The 13082-nt window shown below is 43.3% G+C and overlaps 1 protein-coding gene across 5 annotated transcripts in view; it reads right to left on the reverse strand.

Annotated features, from left to right (window-relative positions):
- The window catches only part of Cmc1 (C-X9-C motif containing 1), a 71276-nt gene that overhangs the window by 12305 nt on the left and 45889 nt on the right, over positions 1-13082 (reverse strand). For 2 of the 5 annotated variants that reach the window (XM_055601731.1, XM_055601735.1), the window contains exons 3-4: positions 6964-7054; positions 1208-1866 (exon numbers count right to left, since the gene is read on the reverse strand). In XM_055601731.1, coding sequence (XP_055457706.1) covers positions 1746-1866; positions 6964-7054 — 212 coding nt within the window. In that variant the 3' untranslated portion in view covers positions 1208-1745. Of the gene's footprint in view, positions 1-1207; positions 1867-6963; positions 7055-13082 lie in introns of those variants that run through there. The other 3 variants (XM_055601734.1, XM_055601732.1, XM_055601733.1) reach the window with 3 other exon arrangements.

Genomic DNA, 13082 nt, shown 5'->3' on the forward strand with positions numbered 1-13082 from the left:
CCTATGTAAGAATTCTTTAGCTAGAAAGATGAACCCTAAAATATTTTTACCTAGTCAGAAAATGTTTAAGTATACACTTATATTGTCAGCTCTGTGTTTGAAGGGGTGGCATGGTAGCATCTATATTTTGTAATTCATTAAGATTTGCATTTTGGTTGGTTCTTTTATATTTAGCTAACACTCCAAACAAATTCCCTTGAAATTTTCTCTAATAGCTGTATTTCTTTTTGTAGGAAAATCCAGCTAAGCACACCTGTAACGCAATGACACAAGGACACAGCTAAGAGCAGCCACCTGTTCCTTCCTCTTGCCCCTTACTGTACTGAGGCCAAAAGAAAGCACTGAACTCATATGTGAGTCAAGAATAGTCCTGCCCTATGAACAAGCAATAGAAAGCCAATACTCCAAAGACATCTGCAGCTGGCACACTAGTCACACAAGAGGTGGATGTGAACAGTGTGTCTGGTACCTATTGGCTGTGTGACAAACAAAAAAGTCTTGTTACTGTGTCACTGGCTTCTTACCGTAACTGCTGGCTGTGCCTTTTCCCTGAGTCACTGAAAACAGCAACTGGAGGCTGTCATGCAATGCACCAGTGCCAACAGGCCAGTGTAGGAACAACAGGCTGCCGCCCTGCCCCATCCTGCAGGCTCAGACTTAGTGCTTTTGCGCTTTTCTCTGCTTCGGCCTCTGGCCACCTTTTGTTGATCTGTGGTCTGAGAAAATGGGTTCTTTGAGTTTCAAATAGGAGTAAAGTAATTCTTTTCTGAGTACGGTGTAAAATTTGAACATGAGGGAAAAAAAAATTGAGATTGGAGCCAGAGTTAAGTCTTGCCTTCCTGTTAAGAAAATAGCCTTTAGCTGTGCAAGATGCACACCTGCAATCCCAGCCCTTGGGGAGGCAGAGGCAGGCAGGTCTCTGTGAGTTTGAGGCCAGCCTGGTCTACAAAACTAGTCCAGAACAGCCAAGGCTACACAGAGAAACCCAGTCTCAAAAAACAAACAAAACAAAACAAAAAAAAAAAAACACCTAAAACCTTTAGTATAAAAAGCTCCGCCTAGAACCAAATTGACAGACTGAAGCAGAAATTTACCACAGTTCCTCCTGAATTTCCAGTGTTACAAAAGTTCGCACTCAAAAATGACAACTTCTTAAAATCAAAGCTTATACGGTATTTTTAGTAATCAAGTTGAAAAGACCAAGAAATAGTGCAGAAACTTTTCCATCAAAGGTTTTAATAAACTGATTCACCTAATCTCATCTGTTTTCAAACAAGCCTACACTGCCTACACTGGCAGTGCCAGGTACGTTGTCACGGTCAGACTGATGGCCACAGCAGCACAGTAAGTGGGAGGGTGGAGGACGGTTTCACAGCTGCTCCTAGCAGTGTTGAAGCCTGTCTGCTCCGTCTTCAGTACTTTTCATCCCACATCAGCCTGCATAATCGGAAGGTAATGTACATGTGAAAGTGCTAAGACAACCAGCACTGTGACTGCAGTTACAAGTTGTGGAAGAAATGGGTTACCCAACAAAACGAAACAAGAGGGCTGGGAAAACGATACATTGGATACATTTAGTTTTTTTCCCTATCCCGTAATTAATAAAGCAGAACTCAAATATTTTATTTCATTAAAAAAATCAGTATTTTCATGATTAGAGTAAGCAAATATTGTTTCAGTTCATCATTTCTGGTTTACATTGCAAACGGTTTCCATAATATGTGTCTTCCTGACTCACTATTTGCCTACATGCTTGTGGGAAGCTTCTGTAACCTTTTCTTGGTAGGAACTCCGGTTCTTCTAAATTCTTCCCTTTCTTTGAGATATTCCAGTTTGCATTCTTCATAGAAGGCCGGATCATTATAGCTACAAGGAGTAATTTAATATATTTCAAAATAGATACAATATAAGCTTTAATAGCATTCAGATATTCATGAGGTTCAATATTGAAAAGTTGACTTTCAGTAAGCCACCAAGACACAATAAACACAAACTAGTGAGAAAAGCAGAATTAAAGATTTAAATTTTTTTGTAATTAATAAAGTACATAGTAATATAAAGTCTTAAGTCTTATCCCAGGATGCCACAGTGAGTGATCCTACATTCCAAGAGCCCGTGGTTCAACACGCAAGGGCTGGACTAGAACAAAATTAGACAGTACAAGGATGGCAGTGGAAACATGAGGAAGGGGAGGTGTCAATGAGAACTTGGCTGAACTGCACTTTGCAGGGCCACAGAAACCCACAAAAAGGCATGTGGGAAGGCACACGTGAGGAGAAAGAGGTACATGAGACTGCAAGTAGGCTAGTACTCCCACGGTGGATGACGCTCACAGAGCTCAAGAAAGGTGCACAGGGACCAGGTCACGAAGGACCACTTCTGCCACACTGCTACAGTCTCCTCAAAGCAACAGGACAGGACTAACAGTGAACACAAGAGTCTGGAATGGCTGGCAGCGTGTGGTGGGCAGACTAGAAGGGAACAGCACAGTTTTTAAACTTGGGTCCCCAATAATATTATTCAAACAAAAAATGATGAGGGCATAACCCAGCCCACAGGAAAGGGTGTAGGATGCAAAGGAAAAAGGCTGATTTGGTAGCTAACTATAGTTAGTTTGGGCACAGATGACTCTGGATCATAGAACACTAATTCAAGTCACGTGACACAGACCGAACAAAAACATTCCCTTTAGGACATGAAGAAAGCAGAGAAACAGGCTTTGTAGTTATTTAATCCATGGGTCTAAATTACAGCTAAGACAGCCAGCCTCGAGGACTGAACAACCCTTGATTCCTGGCCTTTCTGTCAGAGAGCCATTTATAGACTAGCCTGACCACAGCATGTAAGCCACTCAGATAAAGGCCCTTTTAATGTATATAGATTCATTCCAGTTGTTCCTCTAGCAAAAAGTTTTTTACATATACATATGTAAACAATGTGACAATTTCAAATTTGCACCACAGAGCTGAAGATGTTTCCTATTCATCATAGCTCTCTACCATGGTCGAGTAGAAGTTCCCACTATAACTTTACTAAACTCCAAGTCTCGTAACTAAGATGTGGCAAGTTTGCCTTGTTTTAATCAACAGTGTTTTGATGCTGGACATGTGTGTGCTCCATGGAGTATCTCTGTCTCAGCCATTGGAGAAGTCATGCCATCTTGCGTGATCAGAGAAACCCTCCACCTTCTCAGCCTAGAATCTCTGATTTTTCTCCAAAAAGTACATTGAAAATGCCAGAGAGTGGAACATGATAATACATGCTTATGACAGCATTCAAAAGTCTGAGACGGCTGGTCCAGGCTACACTCCTTCCATATTCCCAACATATCTGGAATGGGCATTGTGGGAGCCTGGGCAACTTCCAATCCTCTGTGACATGAGGAAGAATGGGCTCCGGACCAAGGCAGAACTTTCCTGATGGGAACAGACCTTTAGTTTCCCATGAAAATTCCCGATTGGTAGCCAAGGCTTTCAGGAGCTGTCTTGTTCCGTGTACTGCCTACACCTGTGAAAACTGAGGATGGAAAAAGTGGTCCTTGGCTCTCACACTGCTGTGCGCATCACCTGAGGAAGTCTAGGAATGGCAGCTGCAGTTTGTAAGTAAGAAGAACTCTTGGTTTTCACAGGCATCACCTGCAGACTTAAGGAAGGCTGTCTGCCACAGCAAGAGAGGTTTTTAGTACAAGCCTCAAACACCTCCTTCCTCCCTGTTACAGGACTCAGGAGCCTTTTTAAAGGCCACACAGGAAGCACACACTGGCATTGGCAGTCATCAGGGCAGGGGAAATTTGAGGTTCAGGGAAGAAATTCCAACTGGCTGGTGACCAGGCTTCGGTGCTCGGGCACTAAGTGCTGAGCAGATGGCCCTCCAATACACAGAGCAGTGGTGTGCTTGCCACCAGGACTCCACCTGTTTGTAGCTCTCTCCAGCACTCTCACCACTCCCTGTACATGAAAGGAAGAGCCACAGTTCCTATCAATGACCAGCACATCAATCGGGCTAGGTCAGGATGCCCTCCAGGTTCTGCAGATAAGCCTAGGTCTCATATGTCCAGGAACTTCCAGGTTTGCAATTCAGACTGACAGATTAACCCGTTTCCCAGGTGGAGGGCACAAACCTGCAGACCCTTGTGTCAGGGGCTGTTTATCCACTGAAAGCCTTTGTAATTTGGTGGGCTCAGGAGGACTTCCTGTCACACTCAAGGACAACACACAGCAGTGAGGGTTTTAGGTGTGAGTGCGGTGTATGGCTTAGGCCCCTGAGCTAGAAGGTGGGGCTGTATTTTGAGGAAGAGACATAAAGGATTCCCTGTCTCAGATTTCCTAAAGATTCAAGCTGGAGTGTAAACTGGCCTCACAGATAGAGGGGAAAATGCAGATGGTTCTAGCACAAAGGACTCTGGAGTGAAAAGCACCAGGGGTATCAGGATTCAAAACAGTCACCTGTCTCCCCATCCCCAAAATCCCTGTGGGTCTGGGTGGCTGAGAAGGAAAGACCTGTGCACTTTGCTGGGTGTGAGGCAGAAAGCCAAAGTGCCTCTTGCAAAGCTGAGGCACTTAGGATGGGTGATGGTGCTTACTGTATACTGGCTGGTTTTATGTCAATTTGACATAAGTTACAGTCATCAGAAAGGAAGGAGCCTCAGTTGAGGAAATGGATCCATAAGATCCAGCTGTAGGGCATTTTCTTAATTAGTGATTGATGGGGAGGGTCCAGCCCATGGTGGGTGGTGCCATTCCTGGACTGGTGGTCCTGGATTCTGTAAGAAAACAAGCTGGGCAAGCATGGGAGCAGCCAATAAGCAGCACCCTGGATGGCTTCTACATCAGCTCCAGCCTCCAACTTCCTATCCTGTCTGAGTTCCTGTCCTGACTTCCTTCAATGATGTAGAACAATAAGGAAATAGAGACCAAATAAACACTTTTCTCCCAACATGCTTTTTGGTCATGGTGTTTCACAGTAATAGAAACCCTAACACTTATTTTCATCTGCCCAAAAAACGTGGGTTTGTGTTCTAGTGAAGGCTGTGTGGTGCCAGCTTCCTTCTGTGGTCTGTAGACTCTCGGCAGGTGCCCCGCCCCCTTGATGTAGCACATTTTGTTCTTTTGGTTGGTTGGTTGTTTTTTTCTTTGCTTTTTTTGGTTTCTTACAAAGGCAGGGTTTCTCTAACAGAGCCTTGGATGTCCTAAACTCACTTTGTATGTCAGGCTGGCAAATCCACATGCCTCTGCCTCTCTGCCTCGGAGATTAAAGGTGGGTGCCAATGTCCATCCCATTTGCCTTTCTGGGTGAGGATTGATCATCTTACCCAGGGTCCTCCTTCTTGCTTAGCTTCCTTAAGGGTACAAATTTTAGTATATTTATCCTATATTATAAGTCTAATATCCACTTATGAGTGAGTATATTCCATGTGTGTCTTTCTGCTTTTGGGATACCTCACTCAGGATGATCTTTTCTAGTTCCCACCATTTGCCTGCAAAATTCATGATTTCCTTGTTTTTAATAGCTGAGTAGTATTCCATTGTGTAAATGTTCCACAATTTCTGTATCCATTCCTCAACTGAGGGACATATGGGTTGTTTCCAGATTCTGGCTATTATGAATAAAGCTACTATGAATATGTTTGAGCAAATGGCCTTGTTATGTACTTGAGCATATTTTGGATATATGCCTAGGAGTGGTATAGCTGGATCTTGAGGTAGCACTATTCCTAATTGTCTGAGAAAGCACCAGATTGATCAGAAGAGGGAGAAAACAGGGAACAGGACAGAAGCCTACCACAGAGGGCCTCTGAAAGACAATACCCAGCAGGGTATTAAAGCAAAAGCTGAGACTCATAGCCAAACTTTGGGCAGAGTGCAGGGAATCTTATGAAAGAAGGGGGAGATAGAAAGACCTGGAGGGGACAGCTCCACAAGGAGAACAACAGAACCAAATTATATGGGCCCAGAGGTCTTTTCTGAGACTGATATTCCAACCAAGGACCATGCATGGAGATAACCTAGAACCCCTGCACAAATGTAGCCCATGGCAGCTCAGTCCACAAGTAGGTTCCCTAGTAATGGGAACAGGGGCAGTCTCTCACATGAACTCAGGGGCTGGCTCTTTGATTACCTCCCCCTGAGGGGGGAGGCAGCCTTACCAGGCCACAGAGGAAGACAATGGAGACAGTCCTGATGAGACCTGACAGCCTAGGGTCAGATGGAAGGGGAGGAGGACCTCCCCTATCACTGGACTTGGAGAGGGGCATGGGATAAGAGGGAGGGAGGGCAGGATTGGGAGGATATGAGGGAGGGAGCACAGCAGCGATACAAAATGAATACATTGTAACTAATAAAAAATAAATCAATTTTAAAAAACAATAATAAAATAAAAAATACAGGTGGGTGCCACCACCCCAGCGCAAGTTTTGTCCTTACAGCAAAAAGGCAGCAGTCTCAGACCAAGTGGTCTGTTCAGCTGGTGTGCTTTTTCTGTAAGGCTTCCCCACACCCTCCTGTTTTCTGTAGGACTCAGTACTCTAGCCAATGCTTCAAAATTCGAAATTTACTTTTATAGCTTTCTTATCATGTGTTGCCACTAGGAGCTGAAGCAAAAATTCAGCAAGCTGACAGGCTGAAAAGTTCCTGGGGAAAGTCTAGTTCACTTGCTGTTCATTAGAAGAACTAAAAAGCAGGCTACACTGCATTCTAGAAAGCAAGCTGTTACAGAAAAAGGATTTATTAAACCATGTGGAAAATCATATACACAATTCTGCCAAATATAAATTTCTTAAAAATCCCTTCCTAAATGCCCTTCTTTTAGAATAACCTGTAACAAACTGATGTCTTAACCAGCAACATGCAGAATTTGGTGGTGTGTGGGGGTGGTACAGAACATATTAAAGGTAATGAGCTATTAATATTCTCTTACTACACACTTTGCAATCACAGATCCATAAACACAGAGGTAACTACTTACTAAGCAGTTAGACAGTCTTTCAATGCAGAATTTTCTTTCCGGCATTTTACTACCATAAGGAATCCAGAGTCCTTGCAACATCTGGTAAAATCTGAAAAGAAAAGAGAGAAGAGAAAAAGAAAGAAAAGAAAAGGGAAGGGAGGGGAGGGAGGGGAGGGAGGGGAGGGAGGGAAGAAGGAGAGAAGAGGGAAGGGAAGGAGAGAAGGAGAGGAGAGGAGAGAGAAGGGGAGGGGAGGGGAAGCAAAAAAAGAAAAGAGAAAGAAGAGAGAGAGTATATTAACATGATTTTAAAAGTCCTAACAGTCTTTCACTTAGAATCCACTATCCAGGCTGTGCACATTCCATATTCAAAAAAAACAAAACAACAACAAAAAACCACATACATGTACACTACTAAAGGGCAGACAAGTATTGCTCATTTTGTAAAAAGAGGATGTGAGAGGAGGATTTGTAAGATAAAGGCAGGAAAGCTGCCTGAAGACACACAGACCATAATGACCTCACAGGATTTTTAATGGGCAAAGCATGCACTGTAAGGGAAATAAGTAAAAGAGATGTGGTTGGAATGAAAATGGCCCCCACAGGCCCAAGGGAGTGGCCTGTAGGAAGTATGGCCTTCTTGGAGAAAGTATGTCACTGGGGGTGGTTTGAAGTTTCAGATGTCTAAGTCTGGCCTAGTGTCTTGCTCTTCCTGATCTGGATACAGAACTGCCAATTCCTTCTCCAGCACCATATCTCACGGCATGTAGCCATGCTTCCCACCATGAAAATAATGGACTAAACCTCTGAGCCTTTTAAGCCAGCCTCAGTTAAAGTTTGCCCTGTTAGAGTTGTGTGGTCAAAGTTTTCTTCACAGCAATAGAAACCCTAAGAAGGCAGTACCAGGGGTGGGGTATTGCTGTGATGGCCCTGGCCATGCTTTTGTTTGGGAGAGTGTGGACTTTGGATTAAGAAAGCAGTGTAATGCTCTAAGTGGATCCTAACGGGCCATGCTAGTAGGAGCATGGAAGAATGGAAGACAGCGGTGCTGAGTGTGATCTGAACTGTGGAGACCAGGATCAAAAGGTTTCAGACTCAGAATATGCTGATGTGGCCTAGAGACCATTCTTATGGTATCTTGTCAAAGGATGTGGCTGCTTTCTACCCTTGTCCACAAAATCTGACGCTAACTTGAAGAGCTATGAAGATTTCCAAACAGCCTAGCACTGACTATGTTGCTTGCTTATTAGTGGCCACACTCATGCAGATTTATAATTAAAAGAAGCAAACTAAGCAAGCAGAAATACAAAATGTAGTCTGTGGAGAAAAAGGGTACCAGGAACTATAAACAGGTTAAAGAAAAGCCTGATGGTAGATGGAATAAAGGGAATGGTGACCGTAAAGTAAGACCCTACTTATCGAAGCCTCAAATTTGCAAAAAGGAATCAAAGAAAAGTGAAAAGAAATTAAAGAAAAGATTAGAGCCTGACACGGTGGTGCACACCTCACACCTTTAATCTAGCACTAAGAAGCAAAGGGTGGTGGGTCCCTGAGTTCAAGGCCAACATGGTCTACAGAACAAGTCTCAGGACAGCCAAGTTTAGGCAGTGAAGGAAAACAATGAAAACAGAAAGCTAGTGAAGATGTAACTGAACAAAAAGGCACCATGTCCCGCCTTCGGCAGCAAGAGAACACAGCAGCTTCTGCCATATGGTTCTGGCTTTAAAGTCAAGGGAAGAATAAAGGGGTTATGGACTCTCTCTCCAGGGTAAGAAAAGCCGCTGAGGCCAGGCACATGTGCATGGAGGCCTGAAAAGGCCACTGTGTAAAGCCTGGACTGCCTTTGAGACTGAAAGATGTTAGAGATGCCAGAGCTATGGGATATGTGCCAACAGGAGCTGCTAACAGGAAGTGGATCCAGCCCAAGACAGAGAAATGTGCTGCAGTCAACAAAGCTGAAAGGAGTAGGAAGATCTGAAGAACACTTTGACATTAGCTATGGAGATGCAGAATATGGCATTTGCCCAGCTGGTTTTTGGTCTTGTTTGGTCCACTATTTCCTCATTGTGTTCCCTTCCCTCCCTTTTAGAATGGTAATGTGTACCCTGTGCCATTATATGTTAGAAGTATGTGATACGATTTTTCATTTTGGTTTTATGGGGAGTTGCAGTTAAGAGAGTATGTGAGTCCCTGAGACTTTTAACTTTGAAACAGTGCTGATACTGTGACAGACTGTGGAGACCGTTGAAGTTGGACTATATACTATGGCTACTACAAGCTTATGAGAAGCAGGGAGTGTATTGTGCTGGTCGGAATGAAAATGGGCCATAGGTCCATAGACAGGAGTGGCACTAGTGAGTGGCCTTCTTGGAGGAAGTGTGTCACTGGAGGTAAGTTTTGAGGTTTCAGATGTGACTCTCCTCCTGCTGCCTGCCGATCTGGACACTGAATTTTCAGCTCCTTCTCCAGCACCATGTCTGCCTGCATGCTGCCATGCTTCCCGCCATGAGGATAATGGACGAAACCTCTGAACGGGTAAGCCAGCCCCAATTACATCTTTTCCTTACAATAGCTGTTGTGGTCATGGTATCTCTTCACAGCAATAGAAACCCTACATGTTAAAACCGTTCCCAGGCCCAGGTACCTGGCATCCATGTCTGTTTCCTCTCAGCACATGGCAGAGCTGAAGACTTCCCTCTGGTGGCAGCAAAGCCTCCCCCTTCTGAAGAGCCTTGCAATGTGCCTTAACATCGAGTGACAGGGCTCTCATTCTTTACCAAGTCCTAAGATGCCATAAAATTTTCATGCAGTGAGTTTCCTGTTCTGCTTCCATCCCGTGACCTCACCTTTTACACTGCACGTTTAGTCACTGATACCACAGTCTGCTCACAGCCTGGCTGCTGACCCTCTACCTTGCACTCGCTCTGAGTCAGACCTAGTTGCAAACTATCTTTGCAGCTCTCCTCCTGACTGTCCTGCCACTCTCTCGCTGCTGCTATTCTACAAGTCCCAGGCTATGCTATCAAGTAATTATTTTGCTGTCAAATAACTGGCCACTTCCCGCTCGGGTGCTAAGCATGACACCATCCTCACAAAGAAGCTGTAGGGTAAAGTCTCGATGCTTTTGTAGTTTGTGTGATATAAATTATCCCTTGAGCCATGAGCTATATTTTAATCACTGAGGAATATTTTACTCATAGTTAACTTAAAACAAGCAGAAATTTCCCAATTCTTCATATAGCTACATACCTATATGTGACAAAAATACTTTTATATCACAGCAACCAACAATGATTGAAATAAATTTTATGTGTACAAAACGTACTAAGAGGGATTCGGCCAGAACTAGAGACCCAAAGCAGACACACCTGTATCTACATAGCAGCATGACTAGACTCTGAAGACAGCTGGCAGCATAGGAGCAAGGATCAGATGAATTAGAGAATGGCCAGGATGTGATGACATGAAAAGCAGTCTACAGAGAGAGTGCTCCTGTCAGCCCTCCTACCATCCCAACTCCATCCACTGTCTAGTCTGAACAACAGCCATTATTTCCTTCATTCCAACTACAAATATCTCTGTTCTCTAGACAGAAGAGCTGGGCCTGGGGGCTAAGTCAAACCCAGTGAACTTAGTTTGTGCCCTTTGGCCAGGGAGTTCCAACTCAAAACACAAAGCAGAGATAAGGTTAGCCGATTATCAGTGGACACACTAAGGGGCGGTCTCATGGGTACAAGATATCCTTTACTTTTGATTTTGGAATGTCTACTTTTCTTACACATGTGTTTCTGTACGTGGAGCACTGTGTCAACATGTGATCGAAAATAAAGCAACATGGGCAGTCCCCAAAGGGAATGTGTCCATAAAGCTGACTACAGGGTTCTTTAAGAGAACGGCCATGTTCAACAGCAGTGACGAAAAGTGAGCTAGAAACCCTTCCTCTGTGCCCTACAGTGACCTCATCACACCTGTGCCAAGCTGGCCTCCTCAGATAATGGCTGGAAGAAACATCACTGTCACCCTGAGTTCTGTCTGAGGAAAGCATGCTGGTTGGCAAATTCCCAGACCTTTCTGGAAAACACAGTGGCTATTATCAAAAGCCTAATTGATAAATTTAACAGACCCAGCATTCTACTGCCTTAGGTCAGCACAGAACACAGGGGCACTGCGGGGTTTTAGTATCCACCCCACCCCCAGCAGCCAAGTGTGCTGAGTGGGAAACTGACAGAAATGGTATTTCTATGTTCTGCTCACATGAGAGGTGCAATACACAGTTGTCTTCTCTTTGCCAAAACCTCTTCTGGAGTAACTACAACTGCTCTGAAGCCTCAAGATGTTCTGAAAGGTTTCTATCACATTGTTTAGCAACATGATTTTAGTAAGGATCTTTCTTTCCTCCTGCATTAGCATATAGTCATGTAAGATAAATGTTGCTAATATTACAGACTGACTCTAAAATGATATTCTGAAAATCTTAAAAGTAAATGGTGTCCACCTTTCAATATTATGCTAAATATTAAAGAGTCTGCATACCCTACTCTATCAATCATTGAATATTAATGAGAACTATAAAAACTATACAAATAGTTATAGGACATGCCCCCCCAAAAAAAAACCCTAAAAATTAAGAACTATTAAAGTAATATTATGAACTACAAAAATAAAACTTCATTTCATTAAATTCATGTTAAGGTAGTATAAATACAAATGAACAATGCGAGCTTGAAAAGACTAAGTTATTCCAAAATTTAGTGAGAAGAGCATTCAAGTCCTTTTTTTCACTAAAATACCAAGAACAGGAAAATCTCTTAATCTCAGTACTCAGAAAGCAGAGGCAGAGAGGCCTCTGGAAGTCTAGAGTCAGCCTGGCCTATAAAGCAGGACAGCCAGGGCTACACAGACAGACCATGTCAAACAACAACATGGAAATCCACATATTTTGTACAACCTTCATTTCTTTCAAAGAACTACCTGGCATCAAACTAGAACACGCCTCTAATAAAATAGTTTTGTGTAAACCAAAAGATAGATCAGAAATGTCTAGGAAGACCCAGAAGCTTCAGCATAGGGTAGTGGACAGAGCATTAAATCACATTTTAGTTCATTAGTACATACTGTTTTCCAGTTACTGTGAGCTGAACAAACTTTGAGGGAGCTTCTAATAGCCATACAGTGGGGGAGCCAAAAATATCAGACACTTGATCTTTTCCATTATTCTCTTCACTTAATAAGCTTCATGGAACACAATATTTTACAAATACAGTTACACAATTAGAACTAAGGGATTTATTGAGATAGAATCATTTTTAAAGATACATTTTTTTAAGTCTGTTATTGTGGCTGGAGAGATGGCTCAGCAGGTTAAGAGTACTTGGTGCTCTTACAGAAAGTACATGCACCTTTTTTTAATTCTTCTGTTCTTCCACATAATTTTCACTATGACTTTGCTGATAGGCACTTAAAGTTAATGATAATCACAATTCCAGCTAAGACCCTGACTGTCTACTGTGTGCAGGGCACTGCTCTACATGCCTATGTGCACGCTCCACCAGACAGGCACGCAGTTGCCAGCTGGGACAACTGCACTGTAAATCGGTAACAGACCATACGGTGTGGCACAGATTAGACTAGAATCAGGCTTTTTAAGTCAAGAAAAGTATCTGCAACTCCTGGAGAACGCTTACTCTCTCTCCGATCAGAACACGGGGCGGAAGGCTCACTGCACTGGAGGAACACTCAGGCCAACAGAACAGACGCACAGGCCAGTGTTCTTAAATGACTCAGAAACCCTGAGGGTGGAGCGGCAGCAACCCAGCATGCCACATGTCACGGCCATGGAAGCAGGGAGTCAAGGCTGCTGGCTGGGTGCATACTGAATGGCAACTTAGTAACCACCAAAAATAAAACAGCATCAGATACTTCAACTCCCCAGTGTATATCCTATTCTGCAAAACTCTTATAAATATTTTTAGCGAAAATTTTACATATTAAAAAGTGGTTCCTCCAATGTGACTATAATAAATGAGCTAAATTTTTCATTTTGTTTATTTTTCCTGTAACCTGAGGAATTTAATCACAGCTGCTGACATGAGCATGGGTGAAGGGTTACATAGGATAGTGGCAGATACTTTTATTCTGTA

This window comes from Psammomys obesus, unplaced genomic scaffold (genome assembly GCF_907164565.1).
Source record: "Psammomys obesus unplaced genomic scaffold, mPsaObe1.curated_primary_1811, whole genome shotgun sequence".
NCBI classification, from domain to species: domain Eukaryota; kingdom Metazoa; phylum Chordata; class Mammalia; order Rodentia; family Muridae; genus Psammomys; species Psammomys obesus.